At 42.5% G+C, this 14,047-nt stretch overlaps 1 protein-coding gene across 3 annotated transcripts in view; it reads right to left on the bottom strand.

Moving 5' to 3' along the window:
- Window positions 1–14,047, bottom strand: part of Ctnnd2 (catenin delta 2) — a 752,815-nt gene that overhangs the window by 300,098 nt on the left and 438,670 nt on the right. For all 3 annotated transcript variants that reach the window (XM_041632036.1, XM_041632037.1, XM_041632038.1), the window contains one exon: window positions 315–570. In XM_041632036.1, coding sequence (XP_041487970.1) covers window positions 315–570 — 256 coding nt within the window. The remainder of the gene's footprint in view (window positions 1–314; window positions 571–14,047) is intronic.

Raw genomic sequence — 14,047 nt, 5'->3', positions numbered from 1 at the left:
TTGCCCAGCTCCCACGTCACTCAAGACCCCACCTGATCAATCAGATGGCTACAACCATAAGCACCCAAAGGCGTTCTTATAATAGTTCTTTATGTTTTAGTTTTGTGTGTTGACCCATAGATAATAGGGGTCCATCTTATGTGTCCATATATCATACAAATAAAAAAACTGTAAAATCCAAGAAAAATCAATTTTTTCATTCTCAGTCAATAGCAGGAAGGCGAAGGCTATGATGTCACCAAGAGCGCAAAGAAGAGACTGGGTTATAAAACCTCTTTACACATCTCAGAGAAAATAAATACGGTCTTACCCACCTGGGATCTTTCTGAATGCTGTCAATGGATGGGGATCTGGCCAAGGTGCCTTCGGGTGGGAGGGCAGGGCCCGATTTGCTGTACGGAGAATCAACGGAGGGACAGTACTGCAGCTGTCGATAGGGGTCAGCGTAGTTGGAGGCCGGGCCAGCAGCGTAGCTGGCCCTCTGGAAGGTGGCTGCGGCGGCATTCTGTGGCCCATGCTGGCTGCCTGTGCGCTGCAAGGGGACGGAGTCGACACCGGGGGAAGATGGGGCTAGGACAGGAAAGTAGGGACAAAGTAAAAAACTGAGGACCTGCTCGCAGAAACGGTTAACCAGGTCTAGGCGGGGGCGGGGGGACGTTACACACATGAAAAAAAAATAGGGTTTGAAAGAATAAAACAAAATTAATCTGTTACAGATTTCCCAACATAGTCAATGCTATCTAGTCAAATGACAATTCACATGCTGTCTCAGAACTACATCGAAAATACAGGGAGAATGCTGGGGGTTCCTTGCTAACCAAAATCAAAGGGAAGGCATAAGCATCCTGCATGAGAACATTGTTAAAAACCAAAATCTGGGCTGGGTGTGGCTCTGGCAGAGTGCTTGGGTAGTGTGCAGAAGGCCCTGGGTTCGATCTCCAGCACAGGTTAAGATACATTTCGGAGGAAAATATTTTATAAGGAAGAACAGACAAATTAGTTCTGTGTTGTCCTGCTGGACAACATTCAGGATGTGTTCGGATTAACATGACACTAACTTTACTGGGTTTGTCATAGATTTAGCAGTAAAGTCATTTTCCAGAATAGAGGAAGGGGAAGGGAGAGGGTTTGCACGGAGGTGGATGGGGAGTGAGGAGGGCTCAACATGAGTAATTAGTGCTGCAGCATCCCGTGCTGAGCTGTTCTCCTTTCTGTAAAGTACATCCCTACATGTTCCACGGGCCTCTTCCTCAGTAAGGCTTTCACAAATGCACTCGGGAGACAGCAGACATGTGAGGGAAGGAACAAGTCATCCCAGGAGTGAGCGAGGCAGAGTCGGGCATTGATGTGGCTTTCCCCAACGTCTCTGCATCTCTTCAACATGTCTAGGATGCTCTGAGAAGAGTTTACACAACTTACTGAGATCAGTTTCACTGTTTCCAAACTGAATCTCGATTTCTTTTCTTTCCTGGGGTATTTTTAGACAAGGCAAGGCCACTGCTTTCATCTGTCCCTCAAAAATATTCCCGTCTAAAGGCAAACTGACATATAAAATGGAAATAACGTCTTCCTTAGGAGTGGGACGTGACTCGTTATTTATCGCCCTAGCAACAATCACGATGAGGACATTTGCTTTGTGACAGCTTGGATCAGTACAGATGCTGAGAGACAGCAAGTGTCTACATCCAGGGATCCATACCCCACGTGTTCTTATGGAATCAGATTCCAGTTCCAAGTCACACAGCACAAATTTCCGACTTCCCAGAAATTATTTTTTAGTGCATTTTATTTTATTTTTTGCTATAAGGGCCATATACCAAATGAAACACAAGGGTAATTATGACATATCAGGAAAGCAATTGCTAAGAGTGTGCAAGGAATTCTTTCTAAACAATAAATTCTGAAAGTAAACTGGAGGAGAGATTCCCCAGATGTGGTCTGGCTTGGAACCTATGAGTTCAGGATCTTCCTTCTCCAATTAATTAGCAATACTATTATCATTTGATGAGCAAAAATTAGGAGAACACGCTAATAAAGAGCATGATGAAAACTATTGAAATAGTTCTAAAAAATTATTCTAAGAAAAAGTGTCCATATATCCTAAGAAGTAGCATTTTAAATTGTATTTGACTACAAGTGTGGCATACGCCCTTTCCCAACCACCATAAAGAAACAAATGTAATAAAAATTAAAATATCATGAACAATATACTTTATACTATAACCAAAGCAGCATAAAATCTAGATAAGAACACAGACAGAAATAAAATCTTCTTTTGCTCAAGAGTTGTGTTAAGCAGTCAGAAAATGAAGGGCAAAAGGAGAAACTTAGTACGCTGCCTCATTTTCACAGAAGCACATTCTTCATTCAGGAAACCAAACATCAGTGTTTATTCTTGCTGAAAATTGTTTACAGGCAAAAATAAATTCTCTTCTAAAAATGTATTTGCTGTTAATCCTAGTGATTCACACAAGAAGGCACATGTAGTCGAGACCAAGAAATATTAAAAAACCTACAGAGACCATTTTGGAGGCTGGGAAAAGATCAGCTGGTGCAAGGCTAGCTGTGGAAATAGGAGAATCTGAGTTCAATTCCCAGGACCCACTAGACAAAACTGGACAAGGTATGTGCTTGCCATCTCCATAACTGGACAGAGCATCCCTGGGCCGCCCTGGCCAGTCAGTCTAGACTAATCTGTGAGCTTCAGACCTTGTCTCAAAGGAGACACAGAAGCTTGTTTTCCATGCTCGACTTGCACCTTCTCTCATACCAAACACACGTCTTCCTGCACACATAGAAACATGGGTATACACACTCATATATCACACATCTGCATTTTTAAAATGATGTTTATTAGCTAATGCTAGGATAGGTAAAAGGAATAAAATGATTGTTTCCCAATCTGTCTAGGACACTAAATTAAAGAGGGGAGGGTTGGGGGAAAACACTGAGAGCAGATTCGAACTTGGGAAGGATGGAAGAAAACAGGCTCAAAATGAGCAACATGTGGAATTCTGTTAAGGCAAAACCTAAACATGTACGGGAGGAGAGATGGAGAGGTTAAGTTCCTATTGAGTTTAAAGCTTTGTCTAGATTGATTTCATTATGCTGTGTATATGAATGTTTTGCCTGTATGTGTATCTGTGCACTACATGTGTGCCTGGTTCCCGCATATATGAGAAGAGGCCATTGGATTCCCCTGGGACTGGAGATGCAGATGGTTGTAAGCTACCATGTGAGTCCAAGGCAAGAGGAACAAGTGCTCTTAGCCACCGAGTCATCCCTCTAGGTCCCTATTTGGTTTTCACTGTGGCCTTTTCCAGGGAAGGACCACGCAGCTCATGGAGTGCTCGGCTTCGGGAGTCAGGTGTAGACTCCGGCTCTAGTCCTCGGTCTTGGGCAAGATGAGACATTGGGAGTTATGGAAGGGAGTAAAATGGCCTCCTGGGATTATTGTTTGATTTCAGGCAGGAAAAACATCCAATACGTCACACAGAAAAAATGTTCCATTAATGGGTCATCACTCTACTACCAAGGCAGAAACCTACAACCCGACAGAAAGGAAGTATGGATAGGGCCAGGGTGTGTGTGTTGGGGGGGAGGGTCTTGCCCCGGACAACAGAATGCTCCTGCTGTTCTGTGTGCTCCACTGTACCAACTCACATTCCCTCAGCAACCTGTTAGGAGGGAAGAATGCCAGTTGTGCCTTACAGATGAGAAACAGAGACCCAAAGCAATGAAGTGCCCTAGCAGGTAGGTCTCTAAGAGGAAATGAATTTACATAGATATATAGAAAAGATATATAAAGTATCCTAAGAATCTGTTAGTGAGACTCCAGATGCCCACGATTGCTACCAACATAAGCTTCCAGACCAGGCTTAGAATCTCCAGGAGAAATATTTGTGAGTTACTGAGTAGAATGAGGAAATGTTAAATAACAATGAGGAGTTTAGAATATCAACTAAAGGCAGATGAAGGGATGGGTTAGTCACAGGACTCAAACACCCGAAGATCACAGTGGAAAAATTACGATAGATTGTTGCGTAAACTAATTTATATTATTTTTGTAAACTTGAATTTACATAGATATATAGAAAAGATATATAAAGTATCCCAAAAATCTGACTTTAATTTAACCTGCAGAAGACAAAAGGAATGCAAATTAGAGTCTTAATTATAAGGTATTTTTATTCTGCCTCATCCCTGATATAACCATGTGAGGATATGAGGAGGTGGGCTATAGAATTTAAGGTAGATGAGCAACTTTCCAGAAGTTATTTATTAATTTTTAAATAGCAATGATTTTGGCTTTGATGAGTTGGTCCTTCAAAAGTATCATCCATTAACATGAGAGAGGGGGGGGTGGACGGAAGGAGAGCAGGGGAGTTTGTATGTGCATGAGTTTACATGTACATCTGCATGCGTGTGCAGATACAGCTGGAGGAAGTGAACATGTCAGGGCTCAGGCCTGTGAAGGCCAGAGATGAACCTTCGGTGTCTTTCTCCAGGATCAGGCTCTCACTCCGCATCTTCTGACAGACAGCATCTCTCTCACGGGATACGGGGCTCACTGACTCAGTTAGCCGGAGTGGTTACTGAGCATCTTGTATGCTACTGTCTCAGCCTCCCCAGTGCTCAGAGAGCAAATTCATAACCCCACAGCTAGCTGTCTCTCCCCGATGGGATTCGGGGGAGCAATCCTCATGCTGGACAGTAGGCAGTTCACCTGATGGTCTACCCTGTCAGACCCTGATAAATACTTAAATCTCTGTGCAGGTCCCAGTAAGAAAGATAGTTTTTGAGAATTTTGAGATAGAAAAATCACAATTCAAATAAATGCTGTGAAATTAATATACCCCAGCCATGAAAATAAAGTGTCTACCAAATACAAAGAGGGCAACAACAGCTCTTTAATGTAAAGAACAGACCCTGCGACCTTGGAGAACAAAATAAGTGAGAAGCCATGACCCTCGACAATACAATAATGGAATTCCTCATATTTAGGGCAAATGTTTCCCCAGACTACAGCATGGGACCATGGGATCGCAGTTTGCTTTGGCTATCTGGTACACAGAAAATACCGCATGGATGAAAATCTGTAGCAGCATTAGGAAGATTGAAACTGACTGGGGATAGTGATGGGCATCTCTATCCTTAGTACTCAGAAGGCTGAGGCAGGAGGATTGTGTGTAGAGGCCCATGCTGATCTACACTTAGAAGATGATCTGGACTACAGGGCAAAACCCTGATTCAGAAAAAAACAACAATGCCACAGCTGCTGTTTTATGGGATTGGATGGACGGCAGTTGGGAAGGCACTGCCTGAGTGAGTGCTTAGTGCTGCCCTCTGATCTGCCCAGCTAGTTAGTGCCTGGTACACCTCATACCTACCAAACCTGTTTGCTGCCACGGATAAACAACTACCATCCTGCTATTAGAAGTCTCATATTTCATATCCCTTCCTCTTAACTTCCACCACTGAACATTTTCTCCCATCTCATTCCAAGAGCTCCACTGATTGACCTTGCGGGTTACTCCAACCAACCGAATGTCCTCTTGGCAAACATTTGGAGGGGTTGGCGCTTCATCAGCTCTGCAAACTTGTCCCTCTCCTCTCACGTCCTCTGCAAATAGCCCCTTCTCCTCCCATGAGCTCTTAGAACTCAATGAACTGTGCTTTAGCCTCTCTGGGGAGATTTAACAAGCTGCCTCTCCTGCAGTGGGCTTGACACCTCGACAGACACCTCTGCCGTTGCTGAAATTGTGCTTGTTTTCTGAAAGCTACACAAATAGAACCTTAGTTTGTCAAGGCAAAACAGAGAGATGCTTTGTGTGCCGTATTTGAGGGAGGAACAATGCATCCCTGTTAATAAAGCCAAACATTGCTTTCTGAATGATGGTTACAAGCATTGTTTACTGAAAAGGAAAAAAACAAGAAGAGAATAAAATCCAGGAATCTGGGCACACGGTAAGAAACTGTTGTCAGGAATATAAAGTGGAATCCAACAAAGAGTAAGAAAAGCAATTTTCTTTATGTATTTTTTACCCTTGATTTTATATACTTATATATTTTTCATTTTGTTTTACATGTATAGGTGTTTTGACTCAGTGTACCATGTACATGTCCGGTGTTCGTGGAGACCGGAAGAGGACCTCAGACATCTGTGGAACTGGAGTCACAAATATTTACAAGCCATTATGTAAGTGACTGTCAGTGAACTGAGGACCTCCAAAAGAGCAGTGAAGGGACTCTGATCAGCTCGACTGTAGTGAGCATGGCTCTGGCAGGCCTTGCCCTTCTCTCCCAGCCCCTCTGCCTTGATAAAAATCCATTAGATTACATTTCTAAAGCTAGCCATCAGTGGTCACTTCCTCCTCCTGAAGCTGACTACCAAGGTCCAGCTACGAAAGTATCAAAGTCCAGTAATCTAAAGCCCCCTTGGGTTCACCTAACTAACACACCCAATTAAAATTAAACACCTTATTCTAACACGGGGTTTCCCCTTGTAACTTTATATACTGCCATTTTCCTATGGGCCATGTCTGTTTCCTCTGTATTCAGAGGCAATCCTTTGTCCCTCTGGGCCAAACACCGCTGCCTCCTTTCCCTTGTCCCGATCCCCATCTCCCTTGTCCTCTGTCTCCTGTCTTTGTCTCCTATTCCCTGCCCTCTGTCCCTCTGGAGCAAATAAACCTGCTTTGTGCTCAGAGCTTGGTCTTGGGGGTTCTGAGCTTTTTTTTTCTTTCATTGTGTTTCTCTATATATTTGTGTATACAGATAAATATGAAAACACAGCATGTGTTTACAAATTAACTAGATAACTTACTACAGAAGAAATATATAAGAAGGTAATCATGGAATGCTGTCTCTAATCAGAACACAAGGATGGCTTAGTGAAAGTGGAGCTAAGAGCTTTTAAGTCCATTACTTCAGGAACAAAAATTCTTTGGTCCCCAATCTGGCATGCTGTCAGCAAAGTTGAACTGGATGTGTCTTCCAAGTTTCTACACTTAACACAGTCTGAACTAGACTACAGTTAATGGATAGCCATTCGAGAATAAATACAACATGGTATTATAGCTTTATGTCATTATTGTTTTTAAAAAGAAGCATTTTCAGCAAGGTAACACTTCTGGTGGAATCCTTATAACTAACGTTCAGAATGTTTTCACTTTTTTTTCTGGGAACAGAGGATAAATATCCCCAAAATGTAAAATCAGATGTAGGAATGCCACAGACATGGTCAACATTGATGAATACAACATTAGGTTTGGAAGAGAAAAGGGGACAAAATCCTATTTTAAGCAGTGACCAGTTTTGTTCTTTTTGTACAGCAATGAGAATTACAAATGCTGTTTTAGATATTTAGACATTTAGTTATGTATTTTAGGCATGTTATATGTTTGAATGTTTTGTTTGCATGTATAGCTATGTATCACATGTATACCCGATACCCAGAGGAAGTGCTGAATCCCCCAAAACATGAGTTACAGATGGCTTTGAGTTGCCAGGCGGGTGCTGGAAATCAAACCTCAGTCCTGTGCAAGAACATCACGTACTTCTAACTGCTTAATCATCTCTCCAAATCCAGCTCAAAGAATTCTTAAGAAGTATTTTTTAATCAGGTACTTAAAATATGGATTAATGGAAAAAATAATTACTAGTGGTGTGGGATGTCCTTCTGTATATGTGTTGCTTTTACTGGTTAATGAATAAAGCTTTTAGACTAATGGCTTAGCAGCATAAAGTCAGGCAGGAAATCAGAACAGAGAGAGAGTAGTGGAGTCAAAGAGATGCCATGTAGCTGTAGAAGGAGAAAGGCGTCACCACTGAAAACTTAAAGGTAGGCCACAGCCTTGTGGTGATACACAGATTAATAGAAATGGGTTAATTCAAGATGTAAGAGCTAGCTAGGAATATGCCTAAGCTATTGGCCAAACAATATTGTAATTAATACAGTTTCTCTGTGATTGTTCAGGCCTGGGTAACTGAAAACAAATGAGCAATCTTCCATTACATACTAGGATCTTTTTCAAGATTTAGGAATGGCTATTCTTGATTGTCAGTCCAGGTACAGCTATTACCATAGAATTTGGTAGGTTTACAGAATTCAGTAGGTTTGTAGAATTTGTCCTAAAAATTAAAATAGACACTAGCGAATGGACCCACTGGAAAGTGAGTGAATTCATACTTAGGCATACATATTCTTCCACATAATTTTATCTGCACATTTCATGGTACGCACTCTTATTTCTTCTCATTTACAGAGTGTGTGCCGGGGCTATCAATGGATGATAACATACCCATGTGTTTTCAACACCCTGAGCCCATTTTTAGTTCTGTGCGGCAATGCCTCCCTGAGATGAGAAGAGGAAAGAATATAATCAATACTATCCTCATGCAGAGTTTCCTTTTGTGCAGACACCATGTCATGAGCCATCACATACTGCCTCATTTAGGGCCAACAATGACCTGAGTGAATGGTCCCATCTCTCAACGCCAGTTCTTCATTTCACAGGGGAGAAGGGAGGGTGGGATGGGTAAAATGGGGACCAAATCCCAGATTGATTAACCTTTCTCTGCCTGTTCCATCCCATTTGATCTGCTGGACACTAAATATTGGGTATGCCCAGAAAATACAGCCCATGTGCTTTGAATGATAATATAGTTTGCAGAAAATCCAAAGAAAATTAAAATACAAGGTGATTATATGTATGTCAGATCTAGATAAGTCTGTATGATTTTTATCTTTAGTCATTATTGGCTCTATTTAAATATTCATCAGTATCTGTTCACTTGGAAAGAACTGTGCTAAAATTGCCTTCAAGTGAAAGCTGCATGGGCCTGGATGATGATTTTGGATAGTATTCTCCATGAAGATGAAAATGGCATAGTTGAATGGGGAAAGTGCTAACATATATCTATGGTAGAGTCACTTCTGTTGCCTAGGGTGACATAAAGGTGCTGAGCAAACCTAATATAGCTTAAGAGGAATAAGGCAGGGAGACAGACTACAGAGAGAACATGAACAGATATTCTAGTTGCCTGTCTCTAGAAAGTTAGTGACAGCTCATCTTTAGTTGGCTTTACAGGAGGTCCAAACATGGAGACAGAGCTGCCCATAAAATCTAGATGGCTGCAGAACAGAACTCATATGCTCCACTATCTTAAGTACTAAATGACTTTACATCAAGTGTTTGCTTATGATTTGAAGGCATATTATATTCTGTATGCATATAAATATCTACCTGCTGAACCAGAAATTAAACAAGAAACACTGTGGGAATTTAACTATCTAAACAAAATTTCTCAGCTAGCTAAGAACCTGAGTCAAGAGCACAGCCTGGAATCTGGTAGACTTGGGACTACAGGTGATATGATTATTTTTATTGTACAAAGCAAACACTTCTACTTCAGATGTAGGCTGTGCTCTAATCTTGATCTACTCACTTGTCTGCAAATCTGAAAGACAGCCAAGAACTGGAATGGCCATACAAATAAATTCTAACCATTTGAATTGATAGACAATGTGTAGAATGAAGGGTACAACCTGCTAACTTGTAATTATGGGTCTACATCTTAATTGTTCTTAATTTACAACCTCTGGTGCTGTTGAGCCCTTATGTGAAAATTATAAATGACATCATATTCACTGCTCAGTGGGCACACCATCCTTGGCTTCGATTCTTTCCAGCACTGCTCCGTCTACTGACGTGATAGATGTGAGAGCTATGCTTGTGGAATTATCGTGGACTTTTCAGGACAAGGCTAACTTTGTTACTTGCCAGTACCTAACGCTTTCCCTTTCATCTCACCATCCACATTTATAGTTTCTCAAAGCAAGAAAGAGTTCTCACGTGTGGTGATGGGACCCTCTCTAGCAGCCTATCTGGCTAGGAGCTGCTGCAGATTCAGAAAGTGGTCCTGGCCTTTTTTAGGTCGCTGTGTTTCTGGAGTACTATGCTGACTTCTGCCTGTCACTGCTGTCTTCGGGCAAGGGAAGAGATATACTTTCTTCAACCATCTCTACTTATAACACATCTAGGAGTAGTGAGACTTGCCAGGTCATCCTTAGAGCCTGCATCCTTCTGCTAGGTTGGGTGGAAGGAAAAGAGAGAGCAGGCTCTGCCCTGCAGTGGTCTGGTGTGCCTAGCAAGACAGTGTCTGGAGCTGAGTCTTCAAGAAGGGGTAGTGGTATACATGGCCTCTGGTATGACTTCAGTGGATTGTGCATCTGCTTTTTAGAATCCAAATAATTTCTACGTGAAAATGGGCTGTTTGTGTGCTTCACCATCCATAAGACCATAGTGGAGGAGAGATGAAGAAGGGGCCTTGGGCTTCTTGATGCTCCAGCATGAACCTGAATGTTTCTAAACACATGTTCATGAGGTCAATCACATGAGGGTTAGATAGCTCATGCATGGTTCAGGAGTTCATGGGACTTTCTGATCACATAAAAGGAGAAAGGTGGAACTGTCTAAGCTGGCGTCTGAGACTTAGGCTCCAGATCAAAGTAACAGACATGGGAGGTGTACATCTGGAAGCTGAGAAGGAAGGAAAGAGAGAAAAGAGGATGGAAGGAAACAGGAAAAAGATGAACACAAGAAGAAACTCCTGGGACATTCCTTGTGATGGGGAAGTTTGTAGTCTCAATACGCTTTCCCTTCTGCATCTGCAGGCATGACTTCTGTTTCTGTTTTTGTTCTTTATTTTGTCCAGTTTTCCCCCTAAAAATCTCCCTGCTCAAGAGCGACTTATTATTCAGCATAGCTGTAATCAGGCACCAAGTGGTCCAGAGATGAGGTCAGCGTGTATGAAGAAAGGACAGGGAGACAGTTGCCATGGAGTTAGTACGATGCTTAGGAGACCGAGGCAGTTGAAAACAAATCCATGACATTCATCTTTCAGGCATTCCCACGCTTTGTTAGTCAATTTCTTCTATGTTTATGAGACTATATGAGGTGAAATGGGCTCAAAGTTAAGCAGTAGCCTGCAATGTAGTAATATGAGCGGCGGGGCTGCATCCCCAGCACCCCGGCAGCCTGGCTAGCTTATGCTCCGAAATAACAACACACAAACTGTATTCATTTAAACACTGCTTGGCCCTTTAGCTCTACCCCCTACCAGGCTAATTCTCACATCCCAATCAACCCATCTCTAATAATCTGTGAGCACCGGTCTTATCGGGAAAGGTTCAGCATGTCTAACCTGGCGGCTTGCTTCATCGCGTGTGTCTGCCCGGGAGAGCGGAGCATGGCATCTCTCTGAGGCATCTGCTCCCCAGAGGAGAGCTGTGGAGTCTGAGCTCACTTCCTCTTCCTCCCAGCGTTCTGTTCTGTTTACTCCTCCCACCTATCTTCAAACCAATAAAATGGGCCAAGGCAGTTCCTTTATTAGACAATGACCTTCCTCCATCACTGCAAGCCACTCTGATGAGCCAGAGTACCCAGTCAACAGTAGATCTCAGCAGATACCTCTTTAATAAGAGAACATCCAAAGCCACGAAGCTTCATGTCTAACAAATGCACCTGTTTGGCCTTCAAATGGTATTTACAAATATGGGGTCAAAAAAGAACAGGACCTTGGACAAGACAGCCTAGACATGACATTTCAAAGACTGACTCCAAACAACCTATGTGACTGTGGAAGCAACATCTCCATGTCTGCTTTATGATACATAGAGAAGGCATCAAAATGTACCTCAGCTGCAGGATTAGTAACTATGTTAAATGCACTAGAGGCTGTCCCCAAAATATTTATGTGCCACCTGCTTTTGTTCTTAGGACCTCACCCTTGGTTCTCAGCTCCAACTCCTCATTCTCTAAGCATCAATGTGCCTTTCCCTCATCTTTATTTCCAGGAGCAGGCGCAGTGAAAGAGAGTGACCCACTTTCTGTTTGGATACAGGATTGTCTGTATTGTTTGGGGACACAGAAACGAATGAGCTACAGCTGGTTCCCTGTCACTGAAAGGCAGGAAGATAAGGCTCCTTGGTCACGTCACATCAGCCAACAATTCAAGCTAAACATGAAGAATCAAGTACCTCAAACTAAGGGTCTCACTAGAATGTGACCCCTTCTCCTAAGGGTATTTATTTTTGCCCTGGAAATCTCTTAGCTCAGTTTTAGTGATCTTCAGACACAGGGATGTGTACAACATAGGGGGTTGTGAATAAAATGATTATGGATACATACTTACACACACACACACACACACACACACACACACACACACACTAAAGGAATCATCTTAGACATTTAGTCTCTAAAGCAATGGGTCCTAGGGTTAGAAAAGTATGCAAGTACAAAGCAGACCAGACGCAGGCACAAGGCCTTCCGGGCAGGGGCGGGTTGGAAGCTTGTGTCTTGAGACTTGTGTTTCACTTCCTGTTCCTTCTTTCTATGTGCTTTTAGACATGCTCCCAGCACCGTGTGACACTCACAGCATCGTGTGACACTCACAGCATCGTGTGACACTCAATCACGTTTGCTCACAAACTATGTTGAGTTCCACTGTGTCAGCTGGCATAAGGTGTCAAACCTCTGCCTGCCACATCTTCCAGGTCTCAGTTATGATTCCTATTGCAACAGACTCTCTGAAGCATTTTGAGGAGACTGCTGGTTGCCCTCAAACGAAGGAGAAAAGCACAGCATGCCTTTGCTCAAGATGTCTCTCCATTGGCACCAGGAAATAGGTTTATAAACTTTCTGCAAAAGGCCAAGTCCTATGAACTGTATGATTTCTGTCCCAGACTCATTCTGCTGCCTCTGCAGTCCCAAAGCTGCTGTAGGAGGACACTTAAAGGTGAGGGTGAGGGTGTGACCCAAAGCTTGATACAGGGACACTAAAATTTAAATTTCATGTCACTGGCACATATTAATCTCTTATCCTAGCACAGGCGTAGATTCCCTAAGCCTAGAGAGTAGAATAGTGGGAGGTCTGAAGGAGAAATACTATCGTTAAGCTCATGGGTTTGAACGCTTGTTTCCCAGTCGGTGGTGTTTGTGAGGTTGTGGGACTTTTAAGATGTGTAGCCTTGCTGGAGTCAGTGTGCCACTGTGGGTGGGGCTTTGGGAGTTTATAGCCTCACCTTACTTCCTGTTCCTGGTCTCTACTTCCTGTGTGCGTAAATGGTATCAGTCAACTTCCTGTCACCATGCCTGCCTGTCCCTTCCCCCAAATACAAGCTGAAATGAATCCTTTTCTCTTCTAAGTTGTGCAGTTTTTTTTTGCCTATTTTGTTACAGTAATAAAAGAGTAGCTGTCTTTTATTTATGTATGAACATTTTCTATGTCTTGAAATATACATGGCAGTTTTTTGTTGTAACTAATTTTTGACTGATCCTTCAGAAGTTTACTAACAAAATACAGTCCTAAAGGCATATATAGAGCGGGGGGGGGGGGTCAATAAATTTCTCTTGTTTTCTTTTTTTATTCAAATTAGTATTCAGTGTCACTGGGATTGTCACCTCTTTTTTCACAAAGTGAATACAAGGAAATAAAATTATCTAAATTGATAATTTGCAAAAAAAAATTCAAGTGGCCCAACTCCAGACAGCAGCAGATATAGCAGGCTATGAGCAAAAGCTCTGACAAGGATAAATCAGTGTTCTTTCTTCCCTAAGTCTAAATATATGTTATTAATATTGAATGGCATTGGTGATGTCACAAGGAGATCATTGAGCCTTCCCTCTTCCAGTGCCGTAGAACACTGAAATGTAAATAGCCATCATCAGCCACAAGGGCAGCTTTTCTCGGCTTCAAAACATGTAATCCCGCATCACCTGCAGTTTAACAAAGTCACTGCACTGTACTCAGCAGTCGCTACAAGCTACAGTTCCATCCCACGCCTTAGCCGTGGCTCTGAGCATGCATAGCCTGGAAAGGGTAAGCTTCACCTGCAGCTAACAGACAGGCATCTCTGCTGCTTACCTGGGAGGGTGAGGTTTTACAAGGAGTGCACTCCTCAACAATTGTCTAATTTCTCCGTATTTATCATTAAAGTCAGTGTCATTAGGAACATAGTCATAACCTTAGACTACTTTAT

Source organism: Microtus oregoni, unplaced genomic scaffold, assembly GCF_018167655.1.
Source record: "Microtus oregoni isolate MIOR12 unplaced genomic scaffold, Mior012 000040F_ref0000088, whole genome shotgun sequence".
Lineage (NCBI taxonomy): Eukaryota > Metazoa > Chordata > Mammalia > Rodentia > Cricetidae > Microtus > Microtus oregoni.
Note: the sequence above shows the minus strand (reverse complement) of the source record. Positions and strands in the feature narration are given on the sequence as shown.